Raw genomic sequence first — 19,292 nt, forward strand, 5'->3', positions numbered from 1 at the left:
GAAGTTGGGGAACTAAGAAAGGAGGGGGATGGCGCTCCACATTAGCATGTGAAGTTTCTCCGCCTCAAGCCCGAACTCAAACTCTCCACAACTCCTGCTCCGAGCAACGAATCAGCTCATTCCGCTTACCAAAGTCAGCTGCCCACACGTGATGGTGGTCTCATACCATCTTTCACATGCTTGTGCTCCTGGAAGATGACTGAAGATCAAAAAGCAGGCGCTCCAGACATGTTTTGCACATAGAAATATCGGGCCAATCAGTAGACGACTCACAGGTTCGGCAAGTCATAGCCCGAGCAAACGGAAAGTCTTGCCCCGAGAGTCGAAGATCTGGAGAACAGACTTCCGCCGAATCACTCCATCTCTCATCCTCGCCATAACATCTGCCGGCATGCCGCTGCGCTTCCCCCGAACACCATGTGAAGTCTCCCGAGTATCTTCGAGATACTCGAACGCCTTTGTAGCCTCGCGATCCTTCTGGTCACGGACCGCGCCCACCGCCGCCCCCGTGCTAACCCGGCCTGAAATCTATGATGTCGTGTGCGTTGGTGGCGGTCCGGCAGGATTGAGCTTGCTCAGCGCTCTTCGTAAGATCAGACACAGCATGTGTGGCATAGAACTCAATAGCTGAGACGTGTAGGTGCATCTCCCAAGACTGCGAACCTCAAAATTGCTCTCGTCGAGGGACAAGACCTCAACAAATCACCGGTCCAGGCCGAATCGACAACCTTTTCCAACAGATGCAGCTCTTTGACCCCTGGCTCGGTCAACTTTTTAAACGACATCGGAGCATGGGACCACATCTCTGCAACCCGTGTGCAGCCATATCAGGCTATGCAGGTGTGGGATGGTGTCTCTGGAAGCAGCATCAGTTTCGATCCTTCAACAACACCATCGGGTGTACCAGACACGGTGGCCACTATGACCGAGAACACCAACCTGACATCAGCTCTTCTGGCTCGCTTAAATAAGCTGCCTTCAATCGACATTATGGACAAGACACGCGTGGAGGGAATTGAGCTTGGGAAAGAGACAGAAGACATGGACTTGTCCAATTGGCCCATCGTGTCATTGAACAACTCGCGCAAGCTGGCAGCACGTCTGCTTGTTGGTGCCGACGGTGCAAACAGTCCCGTCCGCACGTTTGCTGGTATTCCTTCGCGCGGCTGGGACTACAATCGCCATGGTGTCGTAGCTACTGTGCAGGTCGAGGGTGCCAACTGGGGTCAAAATGGCCCCAGAACAGCATATCAACGCTTCCTTCCTACTGGTCCCGTTGCACTCTTACCTCTCCCTGGCAACGTAGCCACCCTGGTGTGGTCAACAACACCGGAAAAGGCAGCTTTGCTCAAGTCGCTCAGCAGCGCTGACTTCATCGCGATGGTGAATGCGGCTTTCAGACTCTTGCCAGTCGACCTGGATTACTTGCATACCATGAAGTCCGGTCACGCCGATGAGTTTGCCTGGCGTGAAGCTAATACCGCTTTCAACTCTGAGCGCATTCCACAGAAGATTTCTGCTGTCCAGGATGGCAGTATTGCTTCGTTCCCTTTGCGTATGCGTCATGCTGACACCTACATTGGCCATCGTGTCGCTCTTCTCGGAGACGCCGCTCATACCATTCACCCTCTCGCTGGCCAAGGTCTTAACCAAGGTCTCGGTGATGCCAAATCGCTTGCTAAGCACATCAGCTTCTCGCTATCTGTCGGCAAGGACATTGGCAGCAATTGGGCACTCGACGCATATAACGCCGAGCAGTGGTCAAAGAACAATGCCATGCTCGGTACTGTAGATAAGCTGCACAAGCTCTACAGTGCTGGCAGCGGTCCAGTCGTTTGGGCAAGAAGTCTTGGACTAGATGCTGTTGATAAGTTGGGCTTCCTCAAGAGTTTCTTCATGCGCCAGGCGGCGGGAAATTAGCCTCGAGTAATACTCAAAATGTGTACACTACTCTATAGATTATGACAAACAAGCTTGTATTTTTATTCCTTCTGGTGTTCTTGAGCCGGCGCATCACTTGCATGGTCCTGGTCCCCGTACTTTCCAATTCTTGTGACTTGACTTCTGAGGAAGCGATGTGTGTTTGAACCAGCGTACGGCGATCTGGCCTTTGCCACTGCTGCTTCCCGAAGATCTAATGCTGTTCAGATGTGTATAGTGTGTCATTATCTGGCTGGGCTTCTTGATCTGTGATGCTATGCGACACTTCGGTCCTATACAGACCATGCATGTTCTGCTCTTGGTCCTATAACATGTCCGAAACATGCAAGCAGCCTCGCTTACCCCAAGTGATAAGGAGCATACAATGCTTCAGCAAACACATCCTGGCGACCACTCTTTCGCCGTTTCGTACCTGAACAAGTAGTACTGAGTACATCTCACAGTGTCACGGCAGCGCGATTAGAGCCACTTTGATGTCGTATGTTGGTCTGCCAGGTTGCAAGTCAAGAGCGACCATGTATCGGAGGATAAATCAGTTGTCTGTCGTGCAAGGCAGCCCGTTTTCTGATCGTCTTCAGCCTCCCGATGACTTGGAGCTGGAGATTGAGATTCATGATTAATATCCATTTTACTTCTTTTATTTTCTCGCCCTTGCGTTAGCAATCTGCCCCGCCACAACTCATTCGCTCGTCACTACATATTCCACCTCAACCACAAACAAAGTCTTTCCACCAATCTTATGACCAAACACATCACAATGGACAAAGACAACGCAAACCCCGCCATCCTCAACCCAAGCGACCTGCCATCTCGCCGCGGCGCCTCGCACCAATCCACCACACACGCCAGCCTCTTCGACGGCCTCATCCCCTCCTACCCACACTACGACAACCTAACAACATCAACCTCTTTCCCCGCACCCATCCCTTCAAACTCATCCGACGACATCTCAGACGACGATGATGACTTGCGCGAGGAAATCGACGAACAGGAAATCTTTGACTTGATCAGCACAATCTCGGATCCCGAGCATCCGTTATCGTTGGGTTCGTTGGCTGTTGTCTCGTTGCCTGATATTTTCATCTTGCCGCCTGCATCGCCTTCGTCAAAGATTTCGACTGTGAGGGTTTTGGTCACGCCGACTATTACTCATTGCTCGTTGGCTACTGTCATCGGCCTCGGTGTCAGAGTGAGATTGGAGCAGTCGTTGCCTCCGAGATTCAGAATCGATGTGAGGATCAAGGAGGGTACACATGCCAGTGATGAGGCTACCAACAAGCAATTGGGCGACAAGGAGCGTGTTGCCGCTGCCATGGAGAACGGCACTCTGGTTGGCGTCATAAAGAAGATGTTGAGCACTTGCGAGTAAAGGACTGGAGTGGAAACAAAGGTTACGATATTATGATGAAACGCATATTGCTTCTCTCGTTTGCGCAGGCCTTCTCATCGTGCATACACTATGCTTTCAATACCCTCTCGAACACGGAACCCATGCAACAAGAACGCCTTACTCTCCATGCCGAAAAGGAAAATCGCCAAAGGCTCTATCAGAATGTCGCTGCTGAAAAGAGTAAAGGAAAAACAGGATAACGGAATGATCAAAGGAAGAAAAGAAAGCCGGGTATCTCTTTCGTATCAAGGCGAAGGCAAGTCAGTGTAAATTGCCAGCTTCCTTTATTGGGTGTGACTGTTGTTGTTCTGAGCATGATTCGGCGGCAATGAAGCGCCCTCGCCAGCAGCATCATTTCTCTCCATGGGCTGAGTGTTTTGATTGGCGGCAACCTTGCTCGCGCCCTGAGGAGGCTGATAGATCGGCGGTGACTCCCAATTACCGTACGCAGGTGGCGGAGGCTGGAACTCGACATTTCCGTGAGGTGCGCCGCCCATGTTCTGCATCGGATAGCCTTGCTGCGGTGGGTATGCGGGATCTTGCTGCTGATAGTAGGTGTAGTTGTTCTGAGGGAAGGGTGTAGCTCTGTAGCGACGGCGAGACACGAGCCAGCGGTGATAGGCGAGAGGCTGCAGACCCTTGCGGATCCTGCGTTGAGCGTGGAAGTAGGCGCCGAAGAGTAACAGGGCGATGCCGACAAAGATTAGAGCAATGATTGCGTAGCGGACTCCATAGCCAGACTGTGATAGATCTTGTTAGCCCCCAAACTCTGGTGCATTCAAACAGCCGTCAAAACATACACTGCTCCACCACCAGGAATCATAACAATCAGACTGATCTATGTCATTACAAGCGCGCTTGAACAGCAACTGCGAAGGTGCCATAGGAACGGCGCGGATCTAAGCGAGCGATGTGCTATAACAGCCAGTCGATCAAGCAAACGTGAAGATGCTGAAAACAAATGTCCGATGTTGTGTTTTGTCTTTTGATCGATGCCGTTTGCCCCAGAATTCGCCTTCAGTGTTTGACAGCAAGGTTGACAGTTCCCTCGAATTGCGGAGTTTGGTTCCAGGCAGGCGCCTCTCTCAGGCGTTGACAGAATAGCGCAGGGGGGTGTATTAATAGCCGAGGCGAGCCGTGCAAGTTTGCCCTTTGAAGAAGTTGCGAAAGGAGGAGGTGCGTTGAAGCGCTTTTCGAAAAGGCAAGGAGGGCGAATGTAGGAGAGAGATACAGATTACGAATGTAGAAAGGGCAAACAGGAACTCGCGGCCTTGCTGTTTTGGCTTTTGGTATTTACGTATGCGTACGGCGCCACGTCTTTCTATTCTTTTCCCCCCAGGTGGCTGAGCTTCCGAGCGGCTAGATGTTCGTGCACTAGCGGGCGGGCTGGAATAACCATCTATGTTTTATTTGCCAGCCACCTATCTACAAGTTTGAACAGCATCGCTCATGGTCATTGTGGGCCCGATCCCTCCTCTTTCATGATAGCGTCACATTGATTCCTGATTTGTATACTGCATAGATAGTTGGAGTGCTCCGTCCTGCATATTACATGAGGGCCAGAGGCATACTATCATCCGAGTACAACAATAGGCGCGCGCTTGCCTTCAGCTAATTGTGCTCGCAAAAGCACGTCTTGCATGATCGTAAGCTACTTGTTCTCTCCTATGTTCCCGCACCAATTGGAAGCACGATGTCGCAAGGCACAAGCTTCTTGAAGATGGTGAAATTTTTCAGTAAGAACCTGTTTATATACAATGTTACCGAGCTTAGAAACCCCTACGCTTAGGTACTACAGGCTTCCTGACAGCTCCTACGGCCGTCACCTTCTTGACCACAGGCTTCCGTATCCTCTTTTCCTCTTCTTTCTTAGCTCTGACGACTGCCCTTTGTCTGTCTACAGCCATCTGCTGTTCAAGCTCGACTTTTTTATTGAATTCTTGCTCAGTGGTACGCTTGAGCTTGGTATTATAGCCCTTCTGCTTAACGGAATAGAAAACAGCTCCTAGATCAGCTAGCCATGTCGCATCCACGGCTGTAACGCATGACATGTACTCCTTAGAGGTAAGAATAAGCTCATGGTAGACGACATAGTCTGGCGGATCGCCTGAATTGTAGAGCGCGGACGTAGGATGTAGCTGCATCGACACAGACGTGCGTAGGTTGAGATATTCACCCAGACCCTTGCGTTTAGCAGCTTGGTGATAGTAGCCCGAGCAGATACAAAGTCTTACGATCTCCATATCATAGCCACAGCTGACTAGCTCCATCTTGCTGCTGACCATGATATCGCGAATCTGGTTGCGAATCTCCTCGGCTCGTCGCAGAGCTTTGGGATGTAGGAAGTGCGTGACACACCATCCATCGCGTCTTCCGTTCGCAGCCCATTGTTGGTAAACATGCAAGAGCGTCAAGTGATCGGAGGATGAATCGAAGAATTTCTCCCGAGCAGCATCAGCCTCCTCCATACGCTCCTTGGGACGGTAGAAGACAGAGGGCACTGAAAGCATCGATACAATAGTCAGGATCTCTTCGCTGCACCCATAGTCGCATGATGTTATGACTAGCTTAGCCATCGAAGGATCCATTGGGAAGGATGTCATCTGTCGACCAAGCTCTGTAAGATCGCCCAAGTTGTCCAAAGCACCCAGTGCCCATAGGTCGAAGAGAGATGTAGATATGGTTTCTTGAGGAGGAGGGTCCATGAAATCAAAATCCAGCAGATCTCTGACACCCAGCGATTTCAACAAGAGAACAGTATTCGCCAGATTGGTACGCTGGATTTCAGGAATAGTCTGGATGTAGAACTCATCGCGGAAGGCACGTTCGGTGTACAAATGGAAGGCCTTTCCAGGACCAGTTCGTCCAGCACGACCTGCTCTCTGTGATGCGTTGGCTTGCGAGATAGGCGTGATCTGCAGCGTATCCATGCCCATACGAGGGTTGTAGACTTTGAGTTTGCTGAATCCAGAATCGACGACGTACATGATACCATCAACAGTCAGCGACGTCTCGGCGATATTGGTAGCAACGATGACTTTTCGAACTCCCGGAGCAGCGCGGTCGAAAATCTTCGCTTGCAGGTCAGCAGGCATCTGACTGTAGATGGGTAAGATGGACAGCTTCGGCGGATCGTTGAGTTGTTTCAGACGTTCGTCAATCAGCTCGCAGGTACATTCAATGTCCTCTTGACCAGTCATAAAGACAAGGATATCTCCAGCACCCTGAGATACGTGAATGGCGAGGACCTGCCTCACAGCACTGTCCACGTAATCTTCACAGGGGCTTCGTGAATATTGAATGTCGACCGGAAATGTACGTCCAGGAATGAAAAACTCAGGGGCGCCGCCATAGAATCGCGAGAAGCGGTCGGAGTTCATGGTGGCTGAGGTTACGATCAACTTGAGATCACGTCTGCGAGCCAGCACCTTCTTGATCAGTCCCATCAGGACATCAGTGTTCAATGCTCTCTCGTGGGCCTCATCCATGATGATACATGAATACTTGTCGAGATCAGCTTCGACCAAAGACTCACGTAATAAGACACCGTCAGTCATGTATTTGATCGACGTTTCTTTGCTTGTGCAGTCTTCGAAACGAATAGCATAGCCGACCAGACCGCCGAGCTTGACTTCCATCTCTTCGGCTACACGTTTGGCAACACTCATCGCAGCGACACGACGTGGCTGAGTACAACCTATCAAGCCGTGTTTTGCATAGCCGTCCTCGTACAAGAACTGTGTGAGCTGAGTTGTTTTTCCTGATCCAGTTTGACCAACGACAATGACGACTTGATTGTCACGAATGACGCGGAGTAACTCCTCACGAACAGCGAATGCAGGTAGATATTCGCGCTGTTCCTTGAGGGTCTTGCTTCTGCTGAAAGCACTTTGACCCTCACTCTGCTTCTTCATATGGTCTGCGAACTTGCTGCCACCCTTCTCCTGTTGACCAGCAGCAGGTTCTGGAGCGGCACTGTCGGTATCCTCCTCTTTTACGCCCATGACGTTGCCGAGAGCTGTTCCAGCGACTTTGGTAGCCTCCTGGGCGGCTTTTTGACGCTCCTTCTGCTGGCGCCGTTCGCTTACTACCCTGCTTCCCTTGCGACTGAAGACTGCCATGTCACTTTGAGGGTCTCTGACAGCCGATACAGGCTCGAGCTGCTTCGTAAAGACGGTCTTGCCGTCGAGGAACGGTGGTTTGAGGTCGTGTACTAGTAGATGAACTCGTGTGCCGTCCTCGTCGTCCTCAAAGCCGGTGTCTAACTCTCGCCGTTGTGCAACGCCTGAAGTGAGCATACGATTCGTCTCCCAGGCGTCATTTTCGCGTTGCCTCTGCATTGCACGAGGATTGCCGCGGGCTCGTACTGCCATCTTTTTCTCAAGCAGGGCAGCTTCGCGCTGTTGGTTCTCCCATGTTGCATCGTCGCCAAAGGGATTGTGCGAATCGTCACCAAGAGTCGCGCCGCCTTCATCGCCTAGATACCAGTCGCGGTCCAGAGCTGTTTGGTCGTGGGCGTCGACACCGGGCTCGGGGCCATCGAACTCTTGCTGGCGTGGTTTTGCGCCATCGCGTGGACCATCTCGGTGTTTATGTGCGGAGGGCCTGATCGCGAAGTGACCATCGTCTTCGGCTCCGTCATTGTCTATCTTGCGTCGCTTGTATGAAGACATGTTGTTGTCGAGTTGCAAAGACGAATTGCCTGAAGAGCGACCTTCAATGGAGCGACCTTCCATCGTGACGCTAAGGGCGCGACGGAGGAAGCTTTTACGAGGCGCACGAGTCAATCATAGTGAACGCTGAGCCCGCGTGTCAAAGGTGATGGAGACGAGATGCTTTTGACTACGTTCGCTATCGGCTTGCGGCGAAGGCGCTTGGCACTTCCGGCCCTGGTCTTCCCCGCGTCATTCGCGCCTCGAAAATTATCAAAGTTGCATTCAGGTGGATTTTTTCCTAGACGATTCAGACATAACACACACAACATGTCGATGATCACAGCAACGACCTGGGTGCCGCGAGGTTTTGCGGCACCTTTCCCGACGAAATACCAATTCGACGAGGAGGAGTTTGAGCGCATCTCCAAGCTGGCCAAGCTGGAACTGGATGATGCAAAGGAGGATCTCGCCGAGGCGCAAGCTGAGCTGACGGGCGAGAAGGTCGCTAAGAAGGATGAGAGCGAAGACGACGACGACGACGATGAGATGCAAGCGACTGGCGCCGCAACACAAGACATCGACCTCCAAGACGACGACCTGAAGGAGTACGACCTCGAGAATTACGACAACGACGACGCTCCCGAGGGCGAAGACACCCAAGGCGAGGGCTTGAGCATGTTTGGAAACGTACGCAACTTGGCATACCACGGCTCCAATGCAGAGGACCCCTACATCACACTCAAGGAGGGCGAGGAGTCGGACGATGAAGAGCGCGAGGAGATGCAGATCCTGCCCACCGACAACATGCTGCTCGCCGCACGCATCGAAGACGAAGTCGCCCATCTGGAGTGCTACGTCTACGAGGATGACGCCGACAACCTGTACGTCCACCACGACATCATGCTTCCCGCCATCCCGCTGGCCGTCGAATGGGTCAACATGCCCGTCTCCAAGCCTGGCGAGCCCGTCCCCGAGAACCAAAAGGCAAACTTTGTCGCCGTCGCTACCATGGACCCCGACATTGAGATCTGGGACCTTGACACCGTCGACTGCATGTATCCCAATGCCGTGCTCGGCCAGGGCACCGCCGAGACGTCAGCACCCACCATGCCCGGTCAGAAGAAAAAGAAGAAGAAGAAGAGCAAGCAGGTCAACGACGCCTACCACGTCGACTCGGTCCTCGCCCTGTCAGCCAACCGCTTCCACAGAAACTTGCTGGCCTCTGGTTCCGCCGATACCACCGTCAAGCTCTGGGACCTCAGCACACAACAATGCGCAAAGTCCTACAACGACTTCCACACCGACAAAGTCTGCGCCCTGCACTTCAACCCCCACGAAGCCCACTCGACCGTCCTCCTGACCGGCTCCTACGACCGCACCGTCTGTGTCGCCGATCTCCGCGCCGCAGAAGGCACAAAGCCCAAGCGCTGGGGTGTCGATTCCGACGTCGAGCAAGTCCGCTGGGACCCCCACAACGAGCACGTCTTCTACGTCTCTACAGAAAGCGGTATCCTCTACGCCTTTGACGCCCGCAACCCTCCCTCCACCCCCGAAAAGACTCAAGCCATCTGGCGCCTCCAGGCCCACGAGTCATCACTCTCGTCCTTCTCCCTCAACCCCACCGTTCCTGGTTTCATCGCCACTGCCTCCACCGACCGTACCGTCAAACTCTGGAACGTGGATCAAGCCACCAACCAACCCTCCATGGTCGTGTCGCGCGACTTGGGCGTTGGCCGTGTCTTCTCCACAAACTTTGCCCCTGATGATGCAGTAGCTTTCCGTCTCGCTATTGCCGGATCAAAGGGTGCTGTCCAGGTCTGGGATACCAGCACCAACAGAGCTGTCCGTGAGGCCTTTGCCGGTCGTGTCAAGGGCATTGACGCTACAGAGGTCCAGGAGAGACTTGTTGCTGTTGCCAACGATGAAGAGGCAAGTGACAGTGACGAGGATGAGGAAGAGAATGAGGATGATGCCGGTGCTGACGAGCGTGGCTGGGAGAGCATGTCGGAGTAATCTGGGTTTTCCAAAGCGTATATCTAAAAATGTCATGAACTATTCCTTTTCACCTTCACATGTATTCCTTCGTCTCTCTCCCCTCTCGCGCCATGGTCTTCAACTTCTATATCAAACATCGATTTCTCGAACCAAAGACGTTGATTGTTTTCAGAGACAGGGTCGTACTCTCAACAACGGCCTGAGCAACTATAACATGAGATTGCTCGCCATTTCGAGGACTTCTTTATGCTCACATTATCGTGAGACCATCTTTAGAACGTTTCTCGTCTACTACCATGTTTCTGGCTCACCACGGCATCATTGGGACGAGCTATGTGGAAGTTGTTGGTTTGGAACGTCGATATCTGAAGCCTGGGATCCCTCAGCCGCTGCACCCACACTCTCTTCGACTTGCACAACATGTGTCTGTACATACTAAGATGCAGACAAAACAGTACGCACAGGATGTGGTACGTAGCGCGCGGTCTGCTAAAATGTTGTACGACACCTCGAGTGTCATGTTGAGGTCGTTGTTCTAGAGTCAACGAGCACTACACTGCGTTAGACACAGGGCGGTGTCAAATATTGATAGTATATGATGTTATAAGTTCTGGTATTCTGTCGTATCTTACAATTTGCTATTAAGGCCAATCTCGGCCAATCCCAACCAGTGTCTCCATCCCACCCATAATCATGCCGATAACGTATAAATCTATCGCTTATGAAATACAAAAGAGAAACGAAATGAACAGAAGAAAATGTCAGAGACGCTCAAAAGACCTATGCCTGACGTCTCTTGCCCAAGCTCAGTCTCTTCTTGAGACCCTCACCTGCCTTTCGCAAACTGCTTGTGCGGGTCATGTGGGCGTCGGTATTGGTTGCCATGGCCCTGTCATTTGCGATGGCGAGATCGGCATAATGAGACTCGCCGCCGGCAATCTCGACAGGGTCGCGACTGTCGAGATTCTTTCTGTCCTTCTGCTTGTCGTAGTCGCTCATGAGCGGACGGTCTGACATCTCGATGCCACCCTCGCCGTCTTCGTTGATGGTGTGTGCCTTGAGCGCACGGTCAAGAGAAAATGCGGGTTCTCCCTTGCCCTTGAGGTCATCTCTGTCGTAGTCCTATTGATAGTCAGTATACTATTGGGAAGTTTAGTTTGCGCACGACTCACGATTCCAGGCCACTGCTTGTAAGCACCGCCCTCAGGATTGGCTTCACGCATCATATCTGTTCCCTCCTCGTAGTGATAGACACGGCCGAGCTGGTCACGTTGACCGGGAGGAACAATTGCGACGCCATCAAGCGGTCTATGCTTGGTGAGCGAGTCCTTGATGTTCTCGGCAGGTGTGGCCTTGAGTGCTTCTCTGTTAGAGTCCTCGAGGGCGGCGACTGGGCTGGAGTCGAAGCTGGTGTTACGGGCTAGCAGAGCAGCGTCATAGGGGCCCTCGTGGTGGTAGGGAAGCTTGTTGGGAGTGGGGTCCAAACGATCGATGGTGTCGGCACCAGGGATGTGACGCTTGCTGAGGTGAGGGGAACGGTATGCCTTCTTGCTGTCCTTTCTAAGCATGTTCAGAGGCTGGTTCGAGAGGTCGCCAGGGTAGCGCTGGCTAAGCGAGCTACCTCTACGACGGGCGGCAGACGACTCGTCCATGATGTGTTCACCACTGAAGTTACGGCGATGCGAAGAACCATGTTCACCACTGAAGTTGCGGCGATGCGCAGAAGCACCCTCCTGGAAGTCCGGGAACTTCGAGTTGCTACCGGTCGAACCCCTGCTAGAGTGACGGGCATGGCCCTTGGGACTGCTCATGGAGTCGCGGAACGGGTTCTTGGATGATGAGGGAGAAGAAACAGTAGGCGATCCGGTAGGAGTGGGAGTCTTGACGGCCGTGGGAGGGTAGAAATGCGTACCCGGGCCAGTCTCTTGCGACGGTTCCGGAGCATTGAGCGGGTCGATAAGGTAGGCCTGAGCCTGGACGTGGTATGTGAGCGGGGTTCTGCCTGGACACGGAGTGAGAAGTCCAATCTTACCACTTTGGAGTTGACAGCCATGATATACTTTTGGTTCCTGGTATCGACTCTGATTAAGTGTCGCACTGCAGGAGCAAGAAGCAAGATGAGAGGAAGGAGAGGTCAGCCGGACGGCGCAGGTACAGCAGTTAAAAAATGCACAAGGATGGATGATCCTTCCTTGGGCCGCACCTTCCCTACCGCTGTCATCGTCAACATCTCTCACTTTTTGGCTTTGCTTGTGTCGCAGGCCCACCATCACCAATCCGCCGACGTCATTCGGCCGCGCACGCACTCTGCACATGTCATCCTTCCCCCAGACCCTTCTTTCAAGGACTTTGTATTGAACGTTTCTCGATTTCTCTTGTATACGAGATGTCCGAAAACAGCATTTGATGAGCTGTGCATTTGCGAAGAACTCTCAGCCGTAAGTCATCCACCGAGTATCCTGCACAGTATAGCTCAAGAAGTGTTTGGAGCATCTACCGTGTAGCGACGGATAGTCGTAGAGCGCATGCGATGCTTGGCGCAATCGTGTTTCGAAACAGGGTTCAACTGCTCTGTAACACTTCTATACCCTACACATCCGCCGACATCCTCTCGGTCAAGTATTGATCCGTCGATAGTGCTGTGCTCTCCAATGGCACTAGTCACATACTCGGATTCCGAAGAAGACGACGAACCCGTAGCCAAGCGATCCAAGAAAGAGGCAGACCATGAAGACGACCTACCACCGCTACCAGCGTCTTTCTTGAATCTTTATTCGTCCAGCGTCCGCGTCAGCAATACTGACGATCCGTCTTTGCACCACGGTCGTAAACGCGTCGTAAAGCACGTCGAGGGAAATTGGCCGACCCATGTCTACCTTGAATGTATGTTGAGACTTTTGGGATCCTCGTAGAAGAAGTTCAACCAGACTCACACAGCCTCACAGGGTTACCATCGCCGGCTGAACATGAAACACTGAACAGACTGCTCCAGGCGTTGCCAGAATCATCAAGTGTCCACTCTCTACTGCAAACACCGCTCCAGGTACCATTGCCTCTACACATCTCTCTCAGTGCACCATTGGTATTACGCACTGAGAACAAAGATGCTTTTCTGGACACTATCACAGAGCGCATAACTCCAATTATCCGTTCGCTGCGACACCCAGTCGCGGTACGCCCTGCATCGCTCTCATGGCACGGTAACGAGGACAGCAGTCGCTACTTCCTCGTCCTTCGTGTCCAAGATGCACAAGAAACCCAAGACCCACCAGCTCTAACCCTCCTGAACCATATCCTCGAAGCCAGTAACCACACAGCCCAGCAATACAACCAGCCACAGCTCTACACCAAGCTGAAACGCCAGGCAAACAGCCAGGACTTTTCACCTTACTTCCACATCAGCATTGGCTGGTCCCTACCATCACCAGACCGCAACCTCGCGGATGATAACCTAAAATTGCAGCCGGCTGTGGACGATATCCTAAAGGAGCTCTGCGATAACATGGTCGTTTCTTTCGACGCGGTAAAGGTGCGCATCGGGCAAATCGTCACTGCCCTACCGATCGGGAACAAGCAGTCGCATCCCAGAAAAAGAGGTGGCGTATTTTGAGAAGATCGGGTGAGTCCTCACGAGTTGCGAAGAATCTAGAAAAATGCAAAACTTCTTCCTTCTTATTCGGTAGGTCATGCCTTCATCGCGTTCAAGATGTGTTTTCTATACCATATTTTGGGTGCACTGAAATATCGCCACGTAAGCGCATTCAAAAAGGACATGTAGAGATTTGCAGCTGCTATCACAATCTCCATTCACTCACGTCAACAAAACCAACCTCTCAGCTCCCCACGACATTCTCTCCCTCAAAGCCGAGCATTGAATTGCAAAAGAGCCTGGAAGAGGACGAAAGAAGCCGATGGCGCGTGTGCCAGAAGTCTCATGACCTTACAGCACTGCCCACGTCGATCGAGAAGCGAACCGGGCGAACGCACAGCTCAGAGACTGTCAAATCCTTGTGTCTTCGAGACGTGTAGGTCGTTCAATGTAGTGACTGCATGCAAGGACATTTTTCGCAGAGCACGAGTTTCTCGGGCGAGCCGCCACACTGATGAAGCCCCCTTGTTCAGTCCGGTTTATCGTGGCAAAGTCGAAGTAGCAGTATGACAGTGATGCTCCACCCCGTGGACAAGTCTGTGATTACATGCAAGGTCTCTCTCTACGTAAGCTCGGGACGCGGATGAGTTGAGACGTTGGTATGCTTGCTGCTGTGCCCGTGGTCAGATTCGGGTGCTATGGCGGGCTTCTGGCGGTAGCACGAGGTGACACTTGTAGTACTATATCACCCTGCAGTACTTCCATGTTTGGCGAGTTGAGCGTGACTGATTGGAGAGGCGGATGTAGTCACTGCTTTTATCTCTGTAGGATGATTGTGTAGCGAAGGGGAGGAGCTATGAGTTTTATGCCAGGCGCGGTCACCTGGCTAGAACACGACTGAGTTACTGCACAAGTCCAGGTCCTAGGTGTTGTATTTACAATTCGAACTCACAGGAAGAACATCGAGACAATGTGGTTGACATATTTCATTCTCCATTTCTCTGTGTCTCTAGCTAAGTACAATACTCGGTAAAGGCCCATTTGTACAAGGGAAAAAGGAAAAGGAAACAAAAAAGCAAAGTTGTCCAGACGCTGATTCGACCTTTGCTCCTGCTCGCCGGGTGTCCTTGCCAGGCCCGAAAGGACCCAGAATGACTTGAAACCAACAAATGCAACCCCAGAGTCCCGATAGAAGGAGAACTGAAAAACGCCTTGCAATGTGCAATGTGCAGAGAAGAAACGAGACGGAAAAAACAAGGAATGTCTATTATCCATCACTTGGGGTGCCGGGCTGTGCGGTGGTGAAGGGAAACAAGACGAAACCGCCCAAGTTGAAAAGGCGATGGAAAAGCATGTGTGTTCGGCCGTTGACGATTAACGATGTGTGTGTCTGTCTTCTGGTATTGCCCCTGTGTCTGGCGCTCGAGTCTGAAGAAAGTAGGTACAAAGAAAGCTGTATTTGGTATTTGGGGGGGGGTTTTGGGTTGTGTCTCAAGCTCCGCTGTGCTCTGTGGTTGCAAATCGATTCCAGTGCTTGTGTGAGAGTGGTGGTTGTACATCGCTCTGACGAAGCCGTGGCTCAAGTTGCGATCCGCTGAGAGAATCGAAAAGGAACAGGCTCTAATAGCAGTCGAACATCATGGAGGTCATCACCGTCGTCTTCATCGTGGGCAGTGACTCCTAGTGCACTGGAGGCTGGTAGTTGATGGGGCGCCTGGAAAAGTGTCAGCTTGGCCACTTTCTTGGACACTGGGTGTCGAGACTCACTTGAAGAGCAGAATGTGCGGCTCAGGCTCGTGAACTTCGTAGTGTTCCCAGCCCAGACTCTGCGACGAAGGTCAGTCTACGATCTCTATGTCTTTGCGTGCATAGACACGTACCTGAGTGATTCCCAGAGCTCTCCACTCATCCTCCCACAGCAGCTTAAGCGTGCCTCGCGAACCGTCAAAGTACTCCTTCGGTATCGCCTTGAGCATCTGCTTGGGCAGTTGCACGTGTCTGTACTCAAAGTGATCGTCCGAGTATCTAGGTCGAGTCAGCAAGAAGCGGAAGAGAGCGTATCCGATGAAGATGTTCTCACCTCGACGAGTAGTGGATGCTCTCGATGAACTCATCCAGGCGCTCGCGCTCCGAGTCGCTCAAAGGACGCGGCTTCTTGTTGCGGCGCGTGGCGTCGATGTCCATGTTGACCATTATGTAGGTTTGGTGGGGGTAGGAGCTGGTAGATGAAGAGTGCGGATGGCTAAGAAGTGGTAGGAAGCGATTATGGATGTCGCGTGGGTGGCAGGCGGTGTCTGTGATGCAGCCCCTAATTCGGAATGTCTCTCGGTAGGAGATCTAGAGCTGTGTTGACGAGTGATGGTGGGAGAAGCTGTGGACGAGCTGCGCTGTCGAATGCGCCTGTGTTGCTATCGAACCGCGGCGCTCGAGCGGGGCTAGGAAAACTGGCGCGATTGTTTGCTTGAAGGCAACAAGAAACAGCAAAAGCGATGCGATTGAGGCGACTTCAATGGCGCTTTCGATGATGCGTTTTAGATGATGACGAAATGCGACAGCACGGTAGACGGAGATTTGGCAGGAGGGGAAGTGGTGAGAGGAAAAGTGTTGTTGTTGTTGATTGTTGATGTCCGTCCGCACTTCGCCTTTTGCACGAGTGGGACCTTCTTGCTTGCACTTGCACTAATCGCCCAGAAAGCCCTTAGTCTCACGCCGACCTCCTCGGCACCTTCCGTCCAGATCGCTCTCAAACCTTCCTCCGCCGCGCTACCGTGCCGACTCGATCTATTCGAACAAGAAGGCTTCCATCTGCGACTACGTTTGCTGCTGCTACCGCTTGTCCTGAGCTAGCTCTATCTTATCGTCAATTGACAAGATGCTGCACTCTTGACTCCCGCCCATCGGCCGACTTGGTCTGCTGCCATGTAATGAGGCTCTTCCCATACCCTATCTCATCTCTCTTGCCTCCCCATGTACGGAGCACTGTCACACTTGCAGCTGTCTTGACGCAAAACCCTTTTCAGATCTAGAGCGACAGCACCTAGATACATCTTTTCAACGACTCTCTGTGTTAGATCCTTCCATACAACATATGGTTATGCATTGGTTCAGCTCGCCGTCGCTCTACTCAGACCATTAAGAGTGGATGGGTGTGACAGAATTTAGCATATGGGGAGTCGCTGCGTGCTAACAGTTGCCCTGTGTTTGCCCTGGGGTTTCAGACTAGCTGCCTGTGTATGCACTATCTCGAGGCTCGACTGCCAGACACTCTGCATTCCATCCGGCTATGCCTTCTCTATACCACTTGACCGCCATAAAACACCATTGACCGCTTTCACTTTCCCACCATTGACATTGTGTCAAATTTCTCACTATTGCTGTCAAAACGTGGACGTGGTCTGACCTTACACAAAGCCCCGTGTGAATCATGTCCGCTTCGCTCCGGCAAATCTCCGTGCGTGCTAATTAGAGCAGATGGACAGCCTGGGGCAGAAATGACCTGCTCGCCGAATCAGTCCACTGTCGAATGATAGAAGATTGAGTTGGCGTAATTTCTCGTCGTATCATTGACAAGTCGTGCGCCGTAATGTGCTCCTCGATACCAACTTCAATAGGATACTGCAATGCACACTACACGAATCATGTGTTCGACGTAAGATTGGTCGAGTGAAATTTGAAAGTGAGCATAGAAGTGCATTTGCTGTTTCTAGCTACATATAAGACACCGCACCACTTTTCCCCGCGTGCTGTGTGGCCTAAATTGTGGTCATAAGATAAGAGAGTAAAGAGTGAACGGGACGAAGGTATTGCCTTCTCCCAAGAAGACTGCCCGAGTTTTTCGTATCATCATAGCCCTTTTTTGGTGGGATATCCATATCCCAACGCCAGTAATACATCAGAGTCCGAGTCTTCCGTGGTAACGTGAACAAAAGAGAGTAAGAAGTTTAAAAGACGTGAGATCAACAAGAAGTGAAGAGTCGTGTCAGAGTCTCGTTAGAAAAGGAGAGGATAGGTCATGTCATGGTCCCGCAAGTTACCAGACTTGCGACCGTTACTTGACATTGAGGACGGCATTTAGATCCATCCAGCCTCTTCGTACGGTGTCGGCTCGTCTTCGAAGATGACGTTGAGCATGTCTGCGATTTCCATCATGTAGTCGTCGGCAGAGAAGTGATCCAGGCCATGGGCATCCATGAATACACGGTCTGCATCGGCCTCGACGTCACGGACTGTTGTGCCAAATTCCTCGGCGACTTCATTGAGCTGTTCGAGCTCTTTGCCGAACGGGTGAGGCGAAGTTGGGCCAGAAGCACGGAAGAAGTCGGTCGAATCTCTGGTGACAAAAGCGTCCTCGGGGAATGAGGGAGGGTTCACGCGCGAGACTGATCGCTTGTGACTCAATTGGTGAGCACGCTTGCTGTGCGAAGGTGCACGTTGAGGAAGAACAGGAGCAACATCGCTGGTTGAAGTACGGTGGAACGAGTTGACAGAAGTTTGACGACTGTGCTGCGTGGCTTCATCGTAGACCGAAGGCTTGAAGTAGCAGCTCAAGTGGTTGGGCTCGGGAGAAAGTGGTGACTCCTCAAAAGAAGAAGCGTCGGTGAAGGTGCCTCCTGAACGGTGACCGATACTGCTAGAATCGCTGTACTCAAGCGAGCTCAGGCTGTTGGAGCTGGACGAGGATTGAAGGACTCCTGCCTTGAAAGCGATAGGCTTGGTTCCAAAGATATCAGGAGCCTCATGAGCCAGGGTGTTCGTCGTCGAGATCAACTCGATGGGTCCAGAGATCTTGGGACGCTGTGTGCGCTGACTGGCAGTGCGGTTCAAGTCTGACTTGTTGTTGCGGGCAGCCCGTCTGGTGGTGAAAGCGCGGACAAGCGACATGTTTGCGGATAGCAGTGGTGGGAACTGTCAAAGAACCACGAATTGTTTTTGGAAAAGAAGAGAGCTCTTTTGGTGTGAGAGTGAAAGTGTCACTAAGTAGCAGGTCTCACACGTGTAACCAAGGCGATCACAAGGATTTGTTCTTTGAGCGTGTGCTGTAGAGCGCGTGATCAGGATGTCTTGTCAAGTTTCTGTCTTGCAGAAGATGTCACAGCCTGCTGATGTTTCGAAATGTGATCGAGACTGTCTTTTTGAAAGAATGAAGGCTAACCGGGACACAGTCCTTGCGGTTAATAGTTGAGGGAATGAATGTTCTGACTTTGTCGCCCAAATGAGAGGAAGCGATGGTCAGGTAAGTAAAGCGCGACGTCCTGAGACTTGGGCGCTTGAGACAAGGAATGGCTTGGGAAACGTGTGATGTTCTTGGGAAAAGAGCAAGAGAAGTTCTCTTGGGGTGGCACCTCCTTCGTTTTGAAGCACCTACTTCCTGGCGGGCGCCAACGAATTCGGAAGGCTGCAAGTGTGAAAATCGTGCAGGGCATGGTTCCAGACGCATGACAAAAGGTTTAACTCGCAAGCTACCCAGGAACAGGCGCTTGATTGGCTCAAACCCCTATCTTCTCCACGCCGACGTTCAATTAGCGCTTCCCAGAGTCGTCTTCGACGGGACGCTTAGGCGAGTCCAACCCTATTCAAGCCGTGGTTTCACTCGACTCGCGGCAGCGTGGGCTTAGCGATCGTGCCATGAGTGGTCGACGAATGCTAACGGCCGCCGGATGCTTGCCAGAACTCCACCACAACCGCCCAACTGTTAAGGAGGTGAGCGCGATGGTTTTTGTGT

The 19,292-nt window shown here is 52.1% G+C and overlaps 8 protein-coding genes across 8 annotated transcripts; 4 read left to right on the top strand and 4 right to left on the bottom strand.

Moving 5' to 3' along the window:
* Positions 1–169: 169 nt before the first annotated feature.
* AUEXF2481DRAFT_41703 (uncharacterized protein) lies at positions 170–2,012 on the top strand. Its single transcript, XM_013486588.1, has 2 exons — positions 170–587; positions 641–2,012. Exons 1-2 carry the CDS (start codon positions 392–394, stop codon positions 1,918–1,920), a joined length of 1,476 nt encoding a protein of 491 aa, XP_013342042.1. The 5' UTR covers positions 170–391; the 3' UTR covers positions 1,921–2,012.
* A 686-nt stretch (positions 2,013–2,698) lies between these two features.
* AUEXF2481DRAFT_31053 (uncharacterized protein) lies at positions 2,699–3,310 on the top strand (the record flags this gene model as incomplete). The annotated part of the gene is made up of 1 exon (XM_013486544.1): positions 2,699–3,310. One exon carries the CDS (start codon positions 2,699–2,701, stop codon positions 3,308–3,310), a length of 612 nt encoding a protein of 203 aa, XP_013341998.1.
* Positions 3,311–3,615: 305 nt separating this feature from the next.
* Positions 3,616–4,215, bottom strand: AUEXF2481DRAFT_6551 (uncharacterized protein; the record flags this gene model as incomplete). The annotated part of the gene is made up of 2 exons (XM_013486488.1): positions 3,616–4,071; positions 4,132–4,215. 2 exons carry the CDS (start codon positions 4,213–4,215, stop codon positions 3,616–3,618), a joined length of 540 nt encoding a protein of 179 aa, XP_013341942.1.
* A 4,098-nt stretch (positions 4,216–8,313) lies between these two features.
* AUEXF2481DRAFT_47514 (uncharacterized protein) lies at positions 8,314–9,999 on the top strand (the record flags this gene model as incomplete). The annotated part of the gene is made up of 1 exon (XM_013486640.1): positions 8,314–9,999. One exon carries the CDS (start codon positions 8,314–8,316, stop codon positions 9,997–9,999), a length of 1,686 nt encoding a protein of 561 aa, XP_013342094.1.
* A 550-nt stretch (positions 10,000–10,549) lies between these two features.
* On the bottom strand, positions 10,550–12,209 carry AUEXF2481DRAFT_41707 (uncharacterized protein). Its single transcript, XM_013486589.1, has 3 exons — positions 12,014–12,209; positions 11,154–11,954; positions 10,550–11,103 (listed from the first exon to the last, which is right to left on the bottom strand). The coding sequence occupies exons 1-3, from the start codon at positions 12,032–12,034 to the stop codon at positions 10,762–10,764; spliced, it is 1,164 nt and encodes a 387-aa protein (XP_013342043.1). The 5' UTR covers positions 12,035–12,209; the 3' UTR covers positions 10,550–10,761.
* A 423-nt stretch (positions 12,210–12,632) lies between these two features.
* Positions 12,633–13,591, top strand: AUEXF2481DRAFT_31058 (uncharacterized protein; the record flags this gene model as incomplete). Its single annotated transcript, XM_013486545.1, has 2 exons — positions 12,633–12,864; positions 12,927–13,591. 2 exons carry the CDS (start codon positions 12,633–12,635, stop codon positions 13,589–13,591), a joined length of 897 nt encoding a protein of 298 aa, XP_013341999.1.
* Positions 13,592–15,333: 1,742 nt separating this feature from the next.
* On the bottom strand, positions 15,334–15,763 carry AUEXF2481DRAFT_31059 (uncharacterized protein; the record flags this gene model as incomplete). Its single annotated transcript, XM_013486546.1, has 3 exons — positions 15,334–15,396; positions 15,451–15,595; positions 15,651–15,763. The coding sequence occupies 3 exons, from the start codon at positions 15,761–15,763 to the stop codon at positions 15,334–15,336; spliced, it is 321 nt and encodes a 106-aa protein (XP_013342000.1).
* A 1,878-nt stretch (positions 15,764–17,641) lies between these two features.
* Positions 17,642–18,451, bottom strand: AUEXF2481DRAFT_31060 (uncharacterized protein; the record flags this gene model as incomplete). Its single annotated transcript, XM_013486547.1, has 1 exon — positions 17,642–18,451. One exon carries the CDS (start codon positions 18,449–18,451, stop codon positions 17,642–17,644), a length of 810 nt encoding a protein of 269 aa, XP_013342001.1.
* Between the last annotated feature and the right edge of the window lie 841 nt (positions 18,452–19,292).

Source organism: Aureobasidium subglaciale, assembly GCF_000721755.1.
Source record: "Aureobasidium subglaciale EXF-2481 unplaced genomic scaffold scaffold_16, whole genome shotgun sequence".
Classification (NCBI taxonomy): domain Eukaryota; kingdom Fungi; phylum Ascomycota; class Dothideomycetes; order Dothideales; family Saccotheciaceae; genus Aureobasidium; species Aureobasidium subglaciale.